At 41.4% G+C, this 20,198-nt stretch overlaps 2 protein-coding genes across 10 annotated transcripts in view; one reads left to right on the top strand and one right to left on the bottom strand.

Annotated features, from left to right (window-relative positions):
- The window catches only part of tjp2a (tight junction protein 2a (zona occludens 2)), a 44,697-nt gene extending 25,091 nt beyond the window's left edge, over window positions 1-19,606 (top strand). For 5 of the 9 annotated variants that reach the window (XM_085166070.1, XM_085166071.1, XM_085166072.1 and 2 more), the window contains 23 exons: window positions 331-455; window positions 605-707; window positions 798-1,560; window positions 2,669-2,772; window positions 4,580-4,733; window positions 5,815-5,926; window positions 7,569-7,699; window positions 7,821-7,905; window positions 8,067-8,217; window positions 8,361-8,469; window positions 8,736-8,955; window positions 9,223-9,407; window positions 9,509-9,604; window positions 9,715-9,794; window positions 10,562-10,772; window positions 11,298-11,398; window positions 11,493-11,714; window positions 11,836-11,925; window positions 12,564-12,785; window positions 13,001-13,015; window positions 13,273-13,350; window positions 15,896-15,981; window positions 16,078-16,257. In XM_085166070.1, coding sequence (XP_085022196.1) covers window positions 331-455; window positions 605-707; window positions 798-1,560; window positions 2,669-2,772; window positions 4,580-4,733; window positions 5,815-5,926; window positions 7,569-7,699; window positions 7,821-7,905; window positions 8,067-8,217; window positions 8,361-8,469; window positions 8,736-8,955; window positions 9,223-9,407; window positions 9,509-9,604; window positions 9,715-9,794; window positions 10,562-10,772; window positions 11,298-11,398; window positions 11,493-11,714; window positions 11,836-11,925; window positions 12,564-12,785; window positions 13,001-13,015; window positions 13,273-13,350; window positions 15,896-15,981; window positions 16,078-16,234 — 3,600 coding nt within the window. In that variant the 3' untranslated portion in view covers window positions 16,235-16,257. Of the gene's footprint in view, window positions 1-330; window positions 456-604; window positions 708-797; window positions 1,561-2,668; window positions 2,773-4,579; window positions 4,734-5,814; window positions 5,927-7,568; window positions 7,700-7,820; window positions 7,906-8,066; window positions 8,218-8,360; window positions 8,470-8,735; window positions 8,956-9,222; window positions 9,408-9,508; window positions 9,605-9,714; window positions 9,795-10,561; window positions 10,773-11,297; window positions 11,399-11,492; window positions 11,715-11,835; window positions 11,926-12,563; window positions 12,786-13,000; window positions 13,016-13,272; window positions 13,351-15,895; window positions 15,982-16,077 lie in introns of all 9 variants that reach the window. The other 4 variants (XM_085166064.1, XM_085166066.1, XM_085166065.1 and 1 more) reach the window with 4 other exon arrangements.
- LOC146514654 (uncharacterized) overlaps window positions 17,154-20,198 on the bottom strand; it is a 31,883-nt gene continuing 28,838 nt past the window's right edge. The window contains exon 13 of the mRNA XM_085166074.1: window positions 17,154-20,099. Within this exon, the coding sequence (XP_085022200.1) occupies window positions 20,028-20,099 (72 nt within the window). The 3' untranslated portion in view covers window positions 17,154-20,027. The remainder of the gene's footprint in view (window positions 20,100-20,198) is intronic.

Here is a 20,198-nt window from a genome sequence, read left to right as displayed (position 1 = left end):
CGTAATGCTCTGACAATTCATCAAGCAGTGCGGCTTACCAAAGTTGTACTAAAACATTTTTTAACAGATTTCTGCACGCCCAAATCGGTTCAAGGTCAGTAAGCACAACCAGAATTCATACATAAGGCACACTATCGATTTTTGAGAAAATTAAAGGATTTTAAGTCTGCCTTATAGTGTGGAAAATACGTTATACAGAAGAAAATAATATATCGTGATATATATCATTACCGCACATGCTTGAAATTATATCACGATATGAATTTTAGGCCATATCGCCCAGCCCTACTGGAGCGTTTTTGAGTTCACAAATCTTTCCTCTCTTTTCAGGATTCGAAGATGGGCTTTGGCATTGCTGTATCAGGAGGGCGGGATAACCCAAACGAGGACACTGGCGAGACGTCCATCGTGGTATCTGATGTCCTGCAGGGAGGGCCGGCTGATGGATTGTTGTTGTATGTACCATTTGTTATTTTATGGTTTTACTCCAAAGAAACAAACTCCAAAATAAATCTACTCACACAACACATGTAACAGCTTGATAAAATAAATAAAAATGTAATTGAGTTCAGTTGGATTAACTTGTGTTTTTACTTTTGTTTAGTGAAAATGACAGAGTAGTGCAGGTGAACACCATCCCCATGGATGGAGCCATCCACTCGTTTGCTGTCCAGACCCTCAGGAAGTGTGGCAAAGTAGCAAAAATTGTAAGTAAAGCATCAATCTCTCTTTTAAAAAAGAATCTTTCTTCTTTCTTTCTTAAATGGATCTGTTTGTGCTTTTATGGAAAAATTCAGACAGTCAAGAGGCCCAGAAAGGTTCCAGTCAGTGTGCTCAATCGTCAGCCATCACCTGATGACAGAGTCTTCAACAATGACTACAATGATGACTACAACTATGATCAGGACCGACGTAGTGTGTACAGCGCTAGGAGTGGCGGAGGCCAGGACCAAAGCCTGGAGAGGGAGCGAGGCGGCTACATGGACTCCGGCTACCACACACGTGATCGTGACTATGACCGGCGGGAACGTGGCAGGAGCACAGAGAGAGACCTCAGCCCGGACCGCCAGTACCGGCGAGATGGCAGCAGAGGGCGCACTTTGGATAGAGAGTACAGCCCAGATCGCCGCTATAAGAGCGAGCATGCGCTTGACCGTGACTACAGCCCAGACAGAAGGTACCGCAGCGACCGCACATTAGACCGAGATTACAGTCCTGATCGGCGTTTCCGCAGCGATCGAGCCCTCGACCACAGCCCCGACCGACGCTACCGAAGCGACCGAGCCCTGGACCGCAACGAGAGCCCCGATCTGCGCTACAGGCGTGACAGTCCAGGACGAGGCTGCGGCCGTGATCAAAGCTACGATCGAGGACTTGACCGCATTGCAAATGAGCCGCGGAAATATGACGAGCCAATAAAGCGAAGTGCAAGCAGGGACCGCCTTGAACGCACACCGTCACCTGCTGCTGTGCCCCTCCCTCTGCCACGCCCTGCCCGGGACCTGGAGCCGCTGGAGAAACCTGTGAATGTGCTACTGCTGAAAAACCATCCCAACGAAGGTGAGACGCTAAAAGGCTGTCAGATAAACAAAACATGTGAATGGTTCTCTTCACCTTAAATGAAAAGGGTTACAGTCTCTATGGGTGGCACGGAAAGCTAACCTTTACTAAAATTCAGGTTAAATCCTATTTTTATGTTAATGAATGAATAACAAAACAATCTATGTTGGAGGGTTGTGAACTTTTTCCCGATTCTGAACTAAGACGTAAGAAGAAGTTTGAGAATCCCTCAGTTAGGTTCTTACCTGGTTTATTATTCAGCATAGAAAGGTTAACCACTTTCCTACCAGGTTATCTGGTCTCTTCCTCAGCTGATACCCTTCTACACAACCATTTGGCAAATCTCACAAAGGTTGCTGCCAATAGTACTTGTGCATCTGCAAGCCTGTTGGAAACCTGACTCCTGCCCCAGCTCTTCCTTTTTCTGTTTCTATTTTAATTTCATATCTGTTGCCATTTATATCTGCTCTGTTCTGTAGTGGGGGCTTCCTTCATATGCACAGGGAAGGGCATGGTGATCCCAAAACAAGGGTTTAAGTGGTCCTGACTAGAGTTTTGTTACCCATTTCTAAGTATCTTTGATTGATATCATAAAGAAGTAAATAAAACATGGACAGCTATTTGGGAAAGAAACCCCCTCCTACATTTAGCACAAAAACAAGTGGCGTCTGCCACAAGAAAAACAATTGGCAACAAATTTGATAAATGGTAAGCAGAGGAAAGGATGCACTTTATTTGAAGGTTTTATTAAATGGATGCAAAATGGAAATGTCCTAATTGTACGTTTAATTGTTTACTCAAGCAATTCTAGCTCTCTCTCTCTATAGAGAGAGAGTTAATGGAGGCACGGCCATGTCAGCATACATCACCACCAGTATTTCAGTGCATCATTTATACAGATGTGTCCAGAGGCATTTTGGTCAGTGACCGTTAATAAACCCTTCAGAGGTCGAAAAGTGACCTGATTAATTTTTCCATTTGTTCGGTCATGCCAGGTTATCTAGACTGTGAATGTCAGATATAATTAAAGTGGAGTTGGGTAAAATAAGGTAAAATATTTGTTTGATTATTTATACATAAAATATATGTGTGATTTGTGTTTTTGCAGAATATGGCCTTCGTCTGGGCAGCCAGCTCTTCATCAAAGAGATGACCAGCACAGGACTTGCTAGCAAGGATGGAAACCTGCAGGAAGGGGACATTATTCTGAAGGTAGGGTGGTGTATATTCCTTATTTGTCATTTTTTGCTCCTTAACCGTCCATCTCTGACAGTTCAAATGAATCCTTATTTATATTTTAATGGGCTTTCACTCAGCATCTTGGGTCACGCTTTGGATGAAACGATCCGTTCACACAGGGTTAAAGACACTGCGTAGCAACTACAGATCGCTAGGGAAAATGAGTATTTCCTGACCAGTTGTTGGCAGTCGATGTGAAATCGATGGCTACATCGCAGTCACGCAAGACTAATGACTAGTTTGTGACCCCATGGCCCAGCTGTCGCTATGGAAAAATGAGTATTCCTCAGCTGGTTGCTAAAGCTTGCTGGTATTTTCTCAGTAAGATTGCAGAGAGCTGTATATACCTCTGCACTGAAAATTTCCAGTTGCCTTGTTCACTAGTAGGTTGCTGACAACACAGACACTCCGTAAAAGTTGTTGGTTTCAGTGATATGGTGCGAAATTTAGTTTGAAGGTGAGTGTTCTCCATTTCTGGTTTGCATTACACTTTCTTAAGTTACAGCTCGGCAAGCAATCAAGAGCAGGCGGAAGTGTAACATCTTTTAGCAGACAGCTACTGTTGTGTAAAATAAGAAACATACGTTTAACAGAATAGTATTTCGTACTAGAAAGAGCAGCAGCGATTAAACATTTAGTCAACAAGTCGCCCACATTCCTATCAGTACCTGGAAGAAGCAGCTGCCACACAGAGGCGGGGCGGAGTGGTCACTTTTACATTTGTCTCATAGTAAACAAGATGAACAAGATTTATGAAAGTTTCAAATAACGAAGGCAGCGTGTGTAAAGGTAATCTCAGTGAACCAACGCTCAGGATTCACACTGCTTTAAAAGCTCAGTTTTAAACTTTTTTTTCCCCCTACTGTTTGCTCTGTATGATATCAGTGAGAGGGGGGTGTCCCAAGTGTGGTCATGAAGCCCCAACAACCTGCGGTTTTTAAATGGTATTTGTGTGAATGGCAGTCGTCTTAAAATGAGGGTGGAAGAAGCTAAAAGGATGAACTTAAGGACTGCATTTCTATTTAACTTTAGCATTTAGTAAGCCATTATTGAATTTGAGCTATTTTATTCCGTGGAGTATTTCTGAATAGTGTTTTAATGTTTTTTAAAAAATGTGTTTTGTTTTTGCTCTTTGTTTTATTTTTGTTTCTTATTTTAGCTTCTTACTGTCATATTTTTTTATCTTTTATGTGAACTGTTGTAAATCAGTTTTATTTCTTTACCCTATTTAATTGAGCTCATTTCATTTTTGTTGTTGTTTTTTTTACCTTATTGCTTTGTTCTACTTTAGCTAGCCATTTTTGTTGTTGTGTTTTTGTTACTTTTTGGCTGCTTTTGTCTCCTCTGTCTCTGCCTCTTTTGACTTGTTGTATCTTTACAGTGTACGATAAATAAGGATTATTTTAAGCGTTAACAAAAATCTGGAGCTGGACATATGCCGAATAGGTTCAGTTTAAAGATCACCCATCTCAATGACATCATACCGAGTCAAGAACAGAAAAAAAGTATCTGAAACTGACTGTTTAAAGCAACCTGAAGCGTGAGTGAGCTTTTGGCTCACGGAGATTAGTTATGTGCTTACCTCATTAAACCTTTGACCATGTATAATATCAACATTTGTAGTTGTGATAGTAGATGTTTGTATATAACATTAGGAAAAGCATAATTCCTTTTTAAGTGTACCAAATATTTAAAAACTGTAAAACATTGCATGCTTTGTTTGTGTGATTCGTGAGTGAGAAGCGTCTGCACATCTCCTAATCCCCTCTGTCTCTGTCAGATTAACGGGACTGTGACAGAAAACCTGTCTCTCAGCGATGCTGGGAAGCTGATTGAGAAGTCCCGCGGGAAGCTACAGCTGGTGGTGCAGCGAGACAGGAAGAAGATCCTGGTTCGAATCCCACCAATGGTCGACAGCGACTCGGAGCTCGACGGTGAGAGAAACTCGAAACTGAAAAGCAGCAGGTCCTATGCCGTGTAAAGGCACACCTGGCGAGTGGCCATCATCATCTCCATGATCATCATCATCTTCATCATTTTATATATATATATATATATCTAGAAATATAAACCTCATTGCATTATGAATTTCTAATGAATCAATTGTGGAAACCTTAATGCCATTAATGTTTCTGTACCTGTCAATCAAATTTGTTCTTAATTCTTAAAATAAAGGCTTTACTTACATCAACTTTTAGTTTTATTTAAATATTATTTCACATACACATTTTCCACAAAGCACTACAAGCTAACCATATTCAGCACATCATCACCATCCCTCCACCCTCTTATTGCTCACCCCTTTATACCTGTTTTTATTGTCACATGACCAGATGGCATGCTGTTATTGGTCGGTAAGGATAGAGATAAGTGGTGTGAGTGGATTGTTCACTGACCAAATGTTTGCCGGGAGGAGGGGGGGGGGGGGATAGCACAAAGACTTGTGACCCAGTTTGACTGGTTTGGGGGGTGTGTGTGTGCATGTGTGAAAGTGCTCATTCGCCTCTAGCGGCGTGATCTAATCCCCTATCATAATCCTGCTACTGGATATGACAGAATTTCATTATGTTAAGGTTTGCACCGCTGCAGCCTTCTGGTTTCTACCATCCAGCACCCTTCTTTGTAATTCTGTTTGAGGACAATAGGGACCGACTGACTGAAAAAATTAGGATTTGAGTTTTAGTGCTCCTCGTCATCATTGTAACCCCAGAAACTGGTATTGCATATCTAATTGGTGTGGCTACTCATCTGGGAACAGTGCTCTGACCTTCATTTGTCTGAGAGCTGTGTGGCCCCCCGCCCCCTGCTTTCACGACCCACGGGCCATTTGAGCCGAGCAAAGGCCATGTTATGTAATTTACAAAACAAAGAAGGAGAGATGCAGCATTTTACTCTTTCTAATAAAGTTTATAGGCTTTACTACCTGAACACAGAGGACCCCACCCCCATAGCTGCTTGACTCTTGTGTGGTTTCACAGGGGTTGTGATATTTTTCATCATCCTTGTGTGTTTCAGATATCTCTGAGATCGAGTCGTACCGCTCCTATTCTCCACAGGATGACAGACGGGCCCACCACTCTGACCTCTCCTCCCATTCCTCCAATGAGAGACTTCGAGACAAGCCCAGGTACACTGTCATTAAAGGCCAATTCTGGTATATTTCAAGCTGTAAAAGCTTTTAATGAGCTTTTCCCCTCAGCCTCAGGGCTCAGAGACTACATCTGACTACGATGCTCTGACCCAGATGGCATGTAGCTGAGGTGTTTTGGGCATGTCTTATCAGGAGGGAGGAGGCCCCAGAGCAGACCCGGGACATGCTGAGACTGTCTCTTTGCTTGCTTGGGAACTCCTTTGCGTCTTCCAGTCAGTGCTGGAGGAGGTGGCTTGGGAGAGGGAGGTCTGGGAATCTGCTTTCCTGTGAAATCAGAAAATGCAATTTCAGTTTTATTTTTATAGAGGGAAAAAATTGAAAAAGAATACAACAATCAGATAATACTCTATGAACAAGCAGTGGGTGATCACGGGAAGGAAATTTAACAGGAAAAGATTTCCGGCAGATTCGGCTCAGGGAGGGGCAGCCATCACCAGGAATGCGCAATTAGGAACTTAACACAAACTGTACCTATTTATTTGGCCGTTTGACCTTTTCAAAGATATTGGTGTCTACGACACCAATCCTAGTATGAATCCTAGCCCCTCCTTTATTGTTTGACCCTTTTTATTTTTCATGAAGTTGAGCACAGTGTTCATTCGGTTCACCAAGTTGAACTCAGTCACATTCCTATGATATCAGCTGATCTCAGTGCTAGCCCACATAAACTGATGGTTCAACCGATATCTTCCTGAACATCCTGTTTAACTTGCTTTAGCCTGCTACCGTTGCTGCATCTGAAAGCTGCAACCCCCATCCACCCGTGCTCCTCTTCATGCTTATTCATGTCATATCTGCCATCCATGCCTGCTCTGTTTTGGACTGGTTGGTCTTGCAACTGCTGCTTTTTCCATCTCAGGATTTCCACTACACACATGCATATGGAAGGACAGGAAAGTCTAAGAACAGAGCTGTACTCCCAAATCTTACTGCAGAAATAAAGTTCTTCTTTTACTTTCATGGTCCTGACTGAGTTAGAAGATTTTGTGGCTCCACAGGTTATGCCAATTTGCACTACACACCTCTGCTCCAAAGATTTGTGGAAGATAAACTGAACTGGGTTGGGCAACGATTCCAAATCAACTGGAATTTTATACAGGTCATTTCAAATGTTTCTGAGTCTGACAAAAAGCAAACACACAAAGTTTAATCCTTGAAGAGCTGGGTCTGTATTGTTTTGGCAACTGCTTGTGACCTCATGTTTCATTTTCATTCATAGGAAAGAATTATAATTAACATTTCCTCACAACAAAAGATTTGTGTGCCTGCTCTACAAACAAACAAACAAACAAACAAACAAAAACCACAATCATCTAAAAATGATTTTAAGTGTTGCTTTGTTTTGTGCTTTTCTTAATTCTAGATACCACAAAAGCATTGAGCTCTGCTTTGGTCAGTCATTTATTACGAATGCATTAAATACACCAGAAACAAATCAGGATAATGTAGGATTATGCTGATTTTATGCTTCATGAAGCTCAGGCAGTCCGTCACATCAAATATTGGAAAAACCACCACGTTATTAAACCAAACCGGAAAAGCAGTCATAATTATATCAACCGAATTAAATGTGTAAAATGCTTCTTTTAAACTTTCCAAAAATTTGGGATATTACCAGAGAGGAACCGCCTAGCAGGCTGGCAAAAATGGGTGCCATGCCTACCCCATTCAGAGGTGCCGACAGAGACGTTGAAGATAAGGCTGCTTTGCACGCAGAGAGGGAGGAGCCACGCTCCGAGACACCACCAGGTAAACATGAATCCGCCCAGAATATACAAGACTGTAAAAAAAATAAATAAATAAATTAAAAAAAAGTCAAATCAGACAGTTGAATTGAATACTGTGACTGTAAATGATTTTGTTTCTGCAGTACCAGCTGCCAGTGTCGCCCCAAAGGTTCACGCTCCCCCTAAAGTGCTACTAAAGCCAAGTGCAGAAGACCTGGAAATATACGGGTCAGTATTAGTGTGGTGCTTTTTTGTTTTTTTTTTGTTTTGTGTTTTGTTTTTTTTTAAATTGAGTTGCTCAAACTCAAATTTACTCAAAAACAAGCCAGCTTGGTTGTCTCCGTCATAAATAGACTCTCCCTTTGTCAACTGTTGTTTCCATAATGCAGGCCAAACACGGTGATGGTGCGTTTCCAGAAAGGTGACAGTGTGGGTCTGCGGCTGGCGGGAGGAAATGATGTCGGCATCTTTATCGCCGGTGTTCAGGAGGACAGTGCAGCAGAGCAGGAGGGTCTCCGGACAGGAGATCAGATCATGAGGGTACAGCACGTTTTAGTTCCACATTTAAACCCTGCACACACAAGAGTGCTGTGTCTGAAGTTGGAGAAAAAAGACAGAAGCCTCGTCTTTGAGACATAGATCAGGCCAGATTTCTCATTTTTATTCCCTATTGTGTGCTTCAGGTGAACAACAGAGACTTCAGAGGCATGGTGCGTGAAGATGCTGTTCTCTACCTCCTGGAGATTCCTAAAGGAGAGGAAGTTACCATTCTTGCGCAGAGCAAGCCTGAAGGTACTGGACTGGATAAAGAACAGCTGCACAAACAGTACTAATGCCAAAACCTTCCTGTGTTAAAGTATATCATATAGACACACACAGAATATGATAAAAGTCTTAGTAGAGCCAGTAGCTTGCTTGCTTTTCTATTTCCTGTAATTTATTTATTTTTATGATAATAGATGAATGAGGAAAAACAAGAGGCCTAAATTTGAGCCATGTGGGATGCCAAATAATGGTGGGGGTTTTTTTAGCTTCTGTTTTCTTCTATTTTTTACCAGTGTATAAAGATGTCTTAGCATCTGGCAGAGGCGACTCCTTCTTCATTAGAACCCACTTTGAATATGAGAAGGAGGCCCCGCAGAGCCTTCCTTTCTCCAGGGGGGAGATCTTCAAAGTGACGGACACACTCTATGATGGCAAACTCGGCAACTGGCTGGCAATCCGTAGTGACAAAAACAACCAGCTGTTAGAAAAGGGAATCATCCCCAACAAGAGCAGGTATGCAATGAAGATCATCTTTGTTCAGACAGCCTTTCTGCCCCCTGCTGGCTCTCAGAAAAATTCACTTTCAGACGTGATGGCTATGTTTTTTGTTGTTGTTTTTTATTTTAAATCTATATATTTCAAGTTTTTAATTTTTTTTGTATTAAGGATTTGGCTGGATATTTTATCATTTTACATGTTCTTTTGCTGGTAAGAAATCTGCATATCATCGTGTGAGCAGTCTAACTAGACAAAGTCATATATTCTTGTTTTCGATATCAGAGCAGAGCAAATGGCTAACGTCCAGAATGCTGCACGGGCTGCATCGGGCAATGACAGAGGAGACTTCTGGAGGATGAGGGGCCAAAGAGCTGCAAAGAAGAAAGATTTGCGCAAGAGTCGAGACGACCAGGGCAACGTTCCGGTTACACGCTTCCCCGCCTACGAGAGAGTGGTATTACGTGAAGGTATCCAGGAAACCCTTTCACCCTGCAATTTCACCTGAGGCATTTTGCAGAGGTCTTCGCTGTGCCAGGACTTCTGAATTAATTCTTTTTGTTTCATTTAGCTGGTTTCAGGAGACCGGTGGTGATATTTGGGCCCATTTCTGACGTAGTTAACGAAAAACTGGCCACTGAACTTCCTGATCAGTTTGTCATTGCTAGTAAGTATCACGACCGCCTGTAAATAAACATTAGCACTAACAGAAAAAGGTTTCTGTAGGCTTTCTTTACTCTGTTCTTGTTTGTGAGTGGTTTTTGTCTCCTCTTTCAGAAACTGAGCCCAAGGATGCAGGAAGTGAGAAGTCCTCTGGGGTGGTGAGATTGAACTCTATCCGGCAAATCATTGAACAGGTATGGTATAATCATTAGAAGATAATGACGCTGTATGAACACTAGTGCAGTGCCTGTTATGGGAGTGCGCAACACCCATTTTGTCTTGTTACAATTTATTATTTCCCCTATTTTTAAGTTTTTATGTCCCCTAAACACCATTAAACCAGAGTTGAATAATAGTGGCTCCATAATTGTAGCGATATAAAGCTTCAGATAACACGCCAAAGATCCCCAGCGTAATTTTGGGTGGATACACAGATCCTTTTGGAGTTGCATCAAAACTCCAAAGGGATTTGTTGCATCAGAAGCATAAAAATCTGCCAATAGAAGAGCATCTAACAAGAAAGTGATCTTTTTTTATAAAAGATTTGACCTCATAGATTCATCCACCTGTTTGAGGGCTAAGAATTAAAATAGGGTAGGGTTGTCAGTCTGTTCTGGTCAGCTAATCAAAATTTAATTTTAATTGAGATTTTGCTTTCCAGCTATTACCCTTTATTACCTACCATAAAAAAAAGCCATCATAGAGTGCTTCTTTACATGCTTTAGTGCCGTTTTGTGCAGAATTTCAACTTCCTATACATCAATACAACCTTTATATCCCAAAGTCCATAGTAACCAAATAAACTGCTAAAAGAGACAATGTCATAGTTGAAATTCACCTGCAGTGTTTGGAGTGGCTTAGATGAACAGCTGTCGAGAGTGACAAAACAGAGATTTCTGTGCAATTATTAGTCATCATCCAACATATAACCATGTTTTTCTTTTTTATTATTCTCCTGCAGGACCGTCACGCTCTGCTGGATGTGACTCCCAAAGCTGTGGACACCCTGAATTACACTCAGTGGTACCCCATCGTTCTTTTCCTGAACCCTGACAGCAAACAAGGTCTAAAGACCATGAGAAACCGCCTCATACCCGGATCCAACCGCAGCGCACGCAAACTGTATGAGCAGGCCCTTAGGCTGAAAAAGAGCTGTTCACACCTTTTCACGGGTGAGTTTTATGTGATTTATGGCATGGTTGTCCGTAGTTAACTTGTGATTAATCAGATTTTTTTTAAATCAACTGTAACTGTACCCTTCATGGGATAGTTTTCATGTTTCTAATATTCTTACCAGCATGGGGGTGGAAAATATACATACTTTATTCACATTTATGCTTATAATTATTGCAACAGTCCAAATAATGACAACTATTACTGAGAAAACCCCCAGAGGTACTGCATGCTCATAAAATACACTGAATGTACGCAACAATTTGCTTCTTTCTCCATTTCTGCTCACCATCCACAATGTAACTGATGAAACCACTTCCAGACAACCTGATCTACAAGGCCAAGCCAAAGGTCACAGAGCCCACATGCGTTAATCGCGTGTCAAAAACCAATAGAGGCGTTAAAAGGAATTTGCGTTGATGTGGTATTGTCATGTTAACTTTGACAGTACTAAGGATTATGAAATCTTTTTCTTCATATATTTTTTTTCTTTTAAGAAATTTTTTTTGTTTTTTGTCTGTTAGACACCATCGACTTGAACTCGGCCAATGACGCATGGTATGGCAGTGTGAAAGATTTAATTCGGGAGCAGCAAGACAAAGCTGTGTGGGTGTGCGAGGGCAAGGTGAGTGTCAGTGAACTTCTGCAGACCACTTGTTTTTGTGTGAATTTGACTGTTTCTTACATCCCTTCCCTTTGCTGTTACTTTCTTTCCTCAGGTGGATGGTTCAGAGGAGGACCTAGATCTCCAAGACGACCGCATGTCCTACCTGTCGGCAATGAGTGACTACCTCAGCATGGACAGCCGGATGACCAGCGACTACGATGACACAGCGGACGAGGGCGGGGCGTACACTGACAATGAGCTGGACGAGACACTGGATGAACCCCAGCCCGTGTCAGCCATCAGTCGATCATCAGAACCTGTACTGCCCGACGAGGTGGGCGTGTCTGCCGATAGACACTCTTCTTTTCCTCAACGTTGTTAATCCATCATCCTCACTGTTAAAATATCTACTCCAACCCCTGTGACCCTTCTCTGTGTGCCGTGTGTTTGTGTAGAGGCCTCTCCCTGAACCCCGTGTACGTATGAGAAGAGAGGTGAGCAGAGAGCCAAGCCCTCCCCCTTCTTTCGTCCCTGAACCCCCAAAGGTGAGAACCTCTCCCTGTTTTTCTCCCGTCAGACATCACTGTCGCTACACTTTCTTGTGGTCTCTCAAGCTGCATCTCAATTTAAAGTCTTTAGACTTTTCAGTTCTTGGCAAGACTCGAAGTACCATCAGATCTGCTTCAAACAAAGCTGGAAATGTCTGAGGGTAGAACTGTCTTCTTTGGACTTCATTTAGTGCCTGTGTCCATTTTCAGAACTTTTTCTTGATAAATAACAAAAACTCTAATCTAGATGAATAAAGTTGCCCTTCTATACATCAGTTAAGAGTGCATCCAATATAGGAGGATCTATTTAAATTGCTTCATTTGGTACTTCCTCTGCAAGCCGCTTTGGAACCCACCTGCACCTTGTACTCCTCTAATTGATGTTTCTTTCCACATATGCACATATGTACCTGCAAATATAAGGGACTGAAGATGAGGGGGAAAAAACACCTTTTGTTGCCTAAAGCAGCTGTGACTGAAATAAACTTTCTCACACTAAGCCGATAAAAATGTTCAAAACTCCTGCCTGCTTTATATTTGGAAGTGGCTCTTCCTTAAAAAACAACAAACTGCATCCTGTAGTTGAGCAAATAATCACAAATGGTTCTTTTTTTTTTTTTGTTTGTTTGTTTCAGGTTCGTGCTCAGACTCGAACTGACTCCACGCGGAGCTACGAGTCACACTCCAGCAGCACCATCAGCAGCGACGCAGTGGGCGGAAACAAGCCGCCTCCCCCTCCCGTGAAGCCTGTGAAGCCCACTATCGCCCGCCAACCAGTGAACCAGTCGTCAGATGATCAGAGTCCGGGGAAAGACGAGGAAGCGGAGGACCCCGCCAACAAATCCTTCCTGGGCAAGGTTAGACTCATTTATTGATTTAAATGAATTAATTATTTTTTATTTTATTCTTATACCAACAAGGCAGCTATCTGGGGCAAAAAGTCAGACTTTTTTATGTTTCTTTCTTCCCTTGTTTTAGAAGATTTCACTCTGTTATTATATCAAACTTATTCCCTTCTCCTCCTTTTGTTTTTTTGTTTTTTTTTACTTTCTCTGCATCTAATGTGAAATAGAAAATGGGTGACCAGGTAACTACAAATTTACCAACACGTGTTTCCAACCCTCCCTTCAAATCCACAACAGTTCGTCATGCATCACACAAATGTTCCCATTAATAAATCTCATTATGTACTTGCGTATTTACAGACACTCTTGTCTGTAAATGTTTCATCTGACAATCACTTCCTCGTGAGTTACACCATGTGAGTGGACGTGTGGCATCTATGCTGTTTTGTTTTTGTTTTTTTAAATCAAAAATTGAAGTTTCGCTTTTATTTTCTTCCAGATTAAAGCGTTTGAGAAGATGGACCATCTGGCAAGAGCTCAGAGGATCCTGGAGCTACAGGAGGCAGAAAACGCTCGAGTCAGTAGTGCTGTCTTTCTTCATGGTACAGCTGTAAACTTCAGAGCAGGAACAGACACAGCAGGGAGCTTTCAGTTGACTTTTGGCAGTTGAATCCTGTCAGATTTATAGAAAGCTGCATTTAAAGTTCCTCTTACTTCCCCGTCTGTCCTAAAACAATCCTGACATTCCCATATCCAAGTCCAGTGTCTAAAAGCATTTTCTGATGTTCAGTCAGATCCATGAAATGTACATAAAGATGGCTGTGTCCCAACATAAATTGGTTTGTGGACTCATTTTGAATCCTTGAGCATTTTGTCTTTCACCATCTTGCTGTTTTGAAACTTTTTTTCTTTTTTTAATCCACTTAAGTCTTACCTGTGAATCATCACATGTCTACACTTGGCAATCTTTGCAAAGAACAAGTTTTTAATTGTATCAATAGGCACTTTGTTCCTGTTTCTTGGGCTGAATTTACAAAAAATCCCAAAGATAAGAGTTTGGCAGGAATCAAGTATTTTTGCACCAACAAGAGGATTCCTAAAAACCTGCCATTGGTCAGGATGAACCAAAAAGCAAATGAGAAAACAGCATCTGTCATGTAAAGACATTTTGTTAAGAAATAGGAAAAAAATCCAGCAAAGACCTGAAACAGGACCTGAGAGATGCATCTGATCTTTCAGTTGATCAGCCTACTGTTCACTGAAGTTTCATCAATAATATTCTTAGTGAAAACAGTCACTTCCAAGCTCATCAGTATTGTACAAGCTCTGTATTTCCTTTGATGTTTGCATGTTTCAACATCATTTTTTTGTAAATTGTAATAGTCAGAATCTACCTTGCCTTGATTTACAAGGCAAGGTAGATTCTGACTATGTATTAATGTATAGATGTATTAATATTATTACAGTACCCCTCACAGTAGTTGAACTTTGGACTGCAGCGTCTGTCCTCCTACTATTTACTCTAAAAAAGCAGCACTCCAGATTAGAGATGGACCGATCCGATATTACGTATCGGTATCGGTCCGATACTGACCCAAATTACTGGATCGGATATCGGAGAGAAATAAAAAATGTAATCTGATCCATTAAATATCAAAAAAGCACCTCACAAAACTTGCTACACGGCGTAACTCGGCTCATAAGCGTAGCAGTCGCAGCAGTATGCATCACGTGATAGAGCGGCTGTGTGTATTTGTAGCCTTGCTACCAAACAAGCATTTCATCTCTGAGGAAGTTATCCCAGAGAGAAGTAAAGAAAGTGTGTAAGTTCATCTCTGAATGTTTGTAAAGCGTTCCCGCGTTAAGCTTAACAACGATATATGGAGCGACTGCCTCTCCCTCTCTCTCTCTCCTGCTGCTACTTCAATGTGAAACTGCTTAATGATCAGCTGATCGGCTTTTCTGTCGCGAGTCCGTCTCTCTTCTTTGTTTTTGGCCCACTTCTCACCAGAAAGAGGAAACCAGCGGCTGGACAACAGCAGCACGTTTAAGCTTGATAAGCTGTTGTTAGAATTTATTTAATATTACTTTCTACACCAGGATCCTTTTCTGACGGCTGACGGCTGGTAACTGTGCGGGGGCGGATCTAGCAAAGTTTAGCCAGGGGGGCCGATAGGGCATGAACAGGGAAAAGGGGGCACAAAGACATACTTTTCTTTCTTATTCTCATTTAAAATGTCTAGCTTTTAATAAATAATTATCCGAATATTACACCCAAAGTTTTAATCTGGTGTAAAATGTATAGAAGTCCATTAGTGTGTATATAGTAACTGTTAAGTCTAATATACCCTAGTAAGCTATAGTACTTTTTCCTTTGGGAAGGTACCATCTGTGCAGTCTGCAATTCTGTTGAAGGAAGATGTTGAATCTATTTAATTATTCTTGAAAAATAATTTATTTCTGTGCATTTTTTTTCACCCTGCATCAAATTAAAGTTGATTACGTCGATTAAGCATCATGAGGTGGAGGGTGGTTCCCTATTTTTTATTTTTATTTTTATTTTTATTTTTATTTTATTTTTGCTGTGAGTTTGCAACCCTATTAGTTAGGTTGCTTAATATTTCTGCTAAGTACTCTTTAAAATACCAGAATAGGGAGGATTGAGTAGGTTTAAGTTTATTAGATTGATCAGTATTGTTGAACTATGGGTGCAGTGTGTTTTTTACATACAGGTATAACAGAATAGCTTTAGTGTTGTTATTTATTTAAACTTGAGTATAAACTTATACAAAATGCAGCAAGATATTAAAAAAACGTTTTATTGATTAAAAAACACACTATATCGGATTCATATCGGTATCGGCAGATATCCAAATTTATGATATCGGTATCGGACATAAAAAAGTGGTATCGTGCCATCTCTACTCCAGATGGGAGGAAGAGACACCTGGTTTAATGTTCACCGCGGTTTAAGAGTGTTGTTTTAAGGTAGAACTAAAAATCCTTCAAGTAAAGAAAGATACACTTGCAGCCTGTCTGGGTATAGTAGGATATTTTATTTCTGTTCTTTACTTTTTTGTATTAGATTTGACATATCTGGGTCTGTCCCTCCCTTTATGCAGTTGGAAATCGCCCAGAAGCATCCAGATCTCTACGCTGTCCCAGTGAAGCTGCCAAAACCCAACCTCAGCCGTCCTCAGCCAATAGGGTGAGAGCAGAGCCTCATCTCTGACATCATAAAAAATGTTCTATTTTTATAAAGATGCAAGTTTATGACCTGTGGTGTGTGTTTGTGTGTGTCCAGTTCAAGCTCCATCCCCGAGCCTCAGACTCCCTCCAGGCCGCCGTACTCTGAGTCGAGAGGACATGAGGACGACGAGGATGACTACTGCCGCCAGCTGGCCGACCAGACCAAGAGAGGATATTACAACCCCCAGAAATACAAAGACACTGAGCTGTAAGGCTGGGAAAGCAGGAAGTGACATCATCACCGATCAAAACTCTTCGAACTTCTTGTCGTGTCGTCAGTTTCAGACACTTTTCGCGTCCCTTGTTGTGCAGAAAGCGTGGTGCCCCACGCACACAAACACACACAGATATCTCTGGTCTACCTTTGCCACTCGCCGTTACAGAAACTGTGCACAGCTGATGTTTCAATGTAAATATTCTGTTGGTGTCTGTCATCTACATTTTATTTTCCCGCCTTTATTCCGGGACTCAGTTTGTGCCTACCGTGTGTCACTATCACACAGTAAAACGCCCAATGTTTGGAAGGATGAGAAGCATAAAAGAAATGTAAACACGTCACTTTAAGCCATTTCAAACAGCTGGAGATGTCACATTTTTATACTCCCTTTTTGGACAGAAGAAAAATTCATGAACCTAAAACACAGCAATGCAAATTAACTATAATGGCACAATTCGGTGTCCTAAATTTAAGGTTCATGCTCTGCTGCTTAGGTCCTCTGCAGGTGGGACACAAAAGTATGAATATAATATGAATACATGAAGTGAAACTTGATGAAGAACAGTCGAGGCCAAAAGTTTGGCAGTGGCACAAATTTTTTTTCATTTACATTATATATGTGATGCACTTTGAAGACTTTTACTGGTAGATTTATGCAAAGAGTAAGTATTTGCAGATCTGCCCATTCTTCATAACATCTGCTGTTTTCTGTGGTTTGCTGGGTATCAGCTTCTGGGCCAAATCCTGATGGATGGTGATCCGTTTCTGTTCACCTTTGAGTCTTGATGGGTTGACATCACTTTTGCCTTGTGACATGGTGAAAATGCACCATGTTATTTTCACCATGACATGGTACATACAGCAGAAATCGTCACCAAATTGCTGCTGTATGAGCTGTTTGTTGTTTGTTTGGGTTTTCTTTTTTAGTATGGTCGATCCTTAAAAAGTGAGTGGACAAACAGGCAGAAGTCAGGATTTGGACCAGGAGTCAATGCCCAGCAATTTCAAACTTCAATAAATACTGGAGCAGCAAAGTGTGAGAAGCACAACATCTCTGCTACTACCTAAACTTTTGACCATGACTGTAGAAAGATTGTTGTATCACAATATGAAAGTCCCCGGTTTGAACTTCCTGGCTGGGACCTTCAGCTGGGTGTAGACTCCCTTGGAAAGCTCCGGTTCCAGGGGTTGACTGTGTTGTCTGGCCGGCCACCAGTCCAGGGTATACCTGCCTGTCCTCGAGTGATGGATGGAATAGTCTCAATTTTTCAGGTTTTCATAATTAAACAAAATTAATGTGAAACAACAGAAATAGCTGTTGATCCCACTGAGTTGCCGAATACCATCAGTGCTGCGCGTGGAGCAGGTGCAAACCTTTTGGACACAATAAAAATGTAACAAATGTAAAATTAAAACCAGCTAAAAACACTGTAAAAATACAACTAATGGCTGTTATTGATACACTGTGCAGTTTTTTTACATTGTGATGGTGAATACACGAGAGGCTGAAACTGAAGCGAGCAAACGCCCAAATCACTGTTACAGTTCAGACTGCACCTCAGCTTTTTCACCAATTTTGTGAAAAAGATTAACTCCTCTGGTGTTAATTGTCCTCTAATCGCACCTCCCCTGCTGAACTACACATTCCAAAGTGGACGCCTGTGTCTGCAGCACACCGCTGTGTGAGCTGTGCAGTCTGGGAGCAGCGTATTCTCAAGTGCCTTGCAGCTCCGATTTCAGCTCGGGAGATAAAGACTTCTACCTAAAAAGCACTTGTTTGGTTTTAACTGCTGTTGTAAACTGAACCAAGCAGAGGTTGAAAAGTATTTTCAGTACAGTTACTGCACACTGTCAAAATACACGAGTAGATTTAAACTGGAAACATCTTTCCTTTGTTGTTTGCTTTTGCTTTAGAAGAGCATTGCAGTCACTGAAGAGATGCGAAGTCAGAAATAGGAGATTCAGATGGATTGCATGAATGCAGCATCTGTATCTCATCATTGCATGACATGGAAGTAATAATTACCAAAAGATTGCCCCCCCCCCCCCCCCCTTTCTTTTGTCTTTTTTTTTTTTTTTTTTTTTTAAATTTAGGACTTTGGCGAATGCAGGGCTCTTGGATAAGATGGGGAAGCTGTGCAGCTGCCTGTTTAGCATTTCTGTGTTAGACCAGCGTGTAAATGATGTCACAGATTTCATTAAAAAGTGTATCACGAGTGAGGCGTTCAGACAACTTGTGATTGAGCTATGTTTCTTTATTAGCTGCTGGCAACCAGAGACAATCACATTTTTATTTTATTTTTTTTTATTGCTGATGCTTTTTCTTGTTGAAAATTTTGAATATATATTCATACACTTGATTCAGTTCAGTGTTTGTGCACTACTGTCTGGGGAATGTGGTGACAATCATGTTGGTTCATCAGTCTCTCTTAAATGTTATTTTATGATTTTTTTTTTTTTGTTTGTTTTTTTTTGTTTGCTTGTTTTGTTTTGTCTCCTGAGTGTTACACAACAGTCTCTTGGGAAAATCTAATAAATGTTTTTGTTTTGTTTTTTTACACAAAGTCATATTCAGAGTGTCATGTTCCACCTTTGCTTTTGGGTTGCTTTTGTTTTAGAAATGCTGCTGTGTTGGGATCATTGTCTTGTTCCATGACCCAATGTGGGCCAAGCTTCAGATGTCAGATGGCCTCACATTTGACTCTGATACTTTAGTACAGAGAGGACTTCAAGGTCAGCTCGGGGACTGCAAGGTGCCCAGGCCTGTGGCTGAAAAACGAGCCAAAATCATCCCCCCTCCACCACCGTGCTTGACAGTTTGTATGAGGCTATGTTTGGCTTTCGTAATCTGGCTGTGTGCATTATGGATCACTTTGCAAGCCTTCTGGACCAATGATAAGATCAGTTTGTTCAGATGAAGCTTTGCAAACCTGAGTTGTGCTGTCATGTTCTTTTAGAGAGAAGACTACTCTTCCTACTGGCAACCCTTCTAAACAAGCCATACTTGTTCAGCCTTTTTCTAACTGAACTGTCATGAACACTAAAATTTAATGTGCTAAACGAGGCCCATGGAGTCTCAGAGGAAGCTCTTGGCAGTGCAGTGAGCGCTGCACTCGCAGACCTTGGGGTGAATCCACTGGCAAGATTGTGACATTGTGTTAAAACACAGCTAATATAGAGGTGGTCACACTTGCTGTTTGTCAGCAGCACGTGACTACTACCTGCCCTCTTTATTCCTATGGAAGCAAGTAAGTGTGTACTTCAGTCAAGTGAAAAAACTGTTCTAAATTTATACTTGAGAAAAGGTCGACTCCACCACTGGTCCAGTTTTAACTACTTTTCAAACAAAAATAAACCAAACATCACAGACTGCTGCCTTTTCCTTTAGTTTATTCTGCAGAATTATACATGCAACCTTTACAACTTCAGCTTTAAACTCTTTATCACTTGTGTCACCCTGACATTTTATAGGTCCAACATGATTAGAGTACATTCAGAGATTATACAGCTATTTAAACCAAAGCTAATATTGGCTCTGTTCTCCACCTAAATATACACAAGAAAATCCCAAATTTCTCTTTGGTCAAACATAAAACGTCACATTAACACTCGGCCTAGTGAGATAATCTGCCTTCTGCTGTCACACTGGAGATGTACATGTTTACATGACAGTCAACTGTACAGATTAAGGCAAGTCAAGTGATATCAAACAGGGAAGGGTGAGGGGGGATAAAAGGGATTTAAAACGGAGACAGGCGGGAGCGATGTGTCGAGCGAGACGTGTGTGTTCAGATGTAGACAGGTTGTTCCTGTGCTGTCAGCAGACGGTACATGGCTGCAGGCATCGTCTTCATGTGGATCTGGAGCAGAAAGGAAAAAGTGCAATGAGCAAACTAAACTCTCCTTAAATGAACCTTTTCCATGCAAGAATAACTTTTTGTAGAAAATTACAATAGTTT

This window comes from Neolamprologus multifasciatus, chromosome 7, assembly GCF_963576455.1.
Source record: "Neolamprologus multifasciatus chromosome 7, fNeoMul1.2, whole genome shotgun sequence".
NCBI lineage: Eukaryota > Metazoa > Chordata > Actinopteri > Cichliformes > Cichlidae > Neolamprologus > Neolamprologus multifasciatus.
This window is presented reverse-complemented; position numbering and strand designations above follow the sequence as displayed.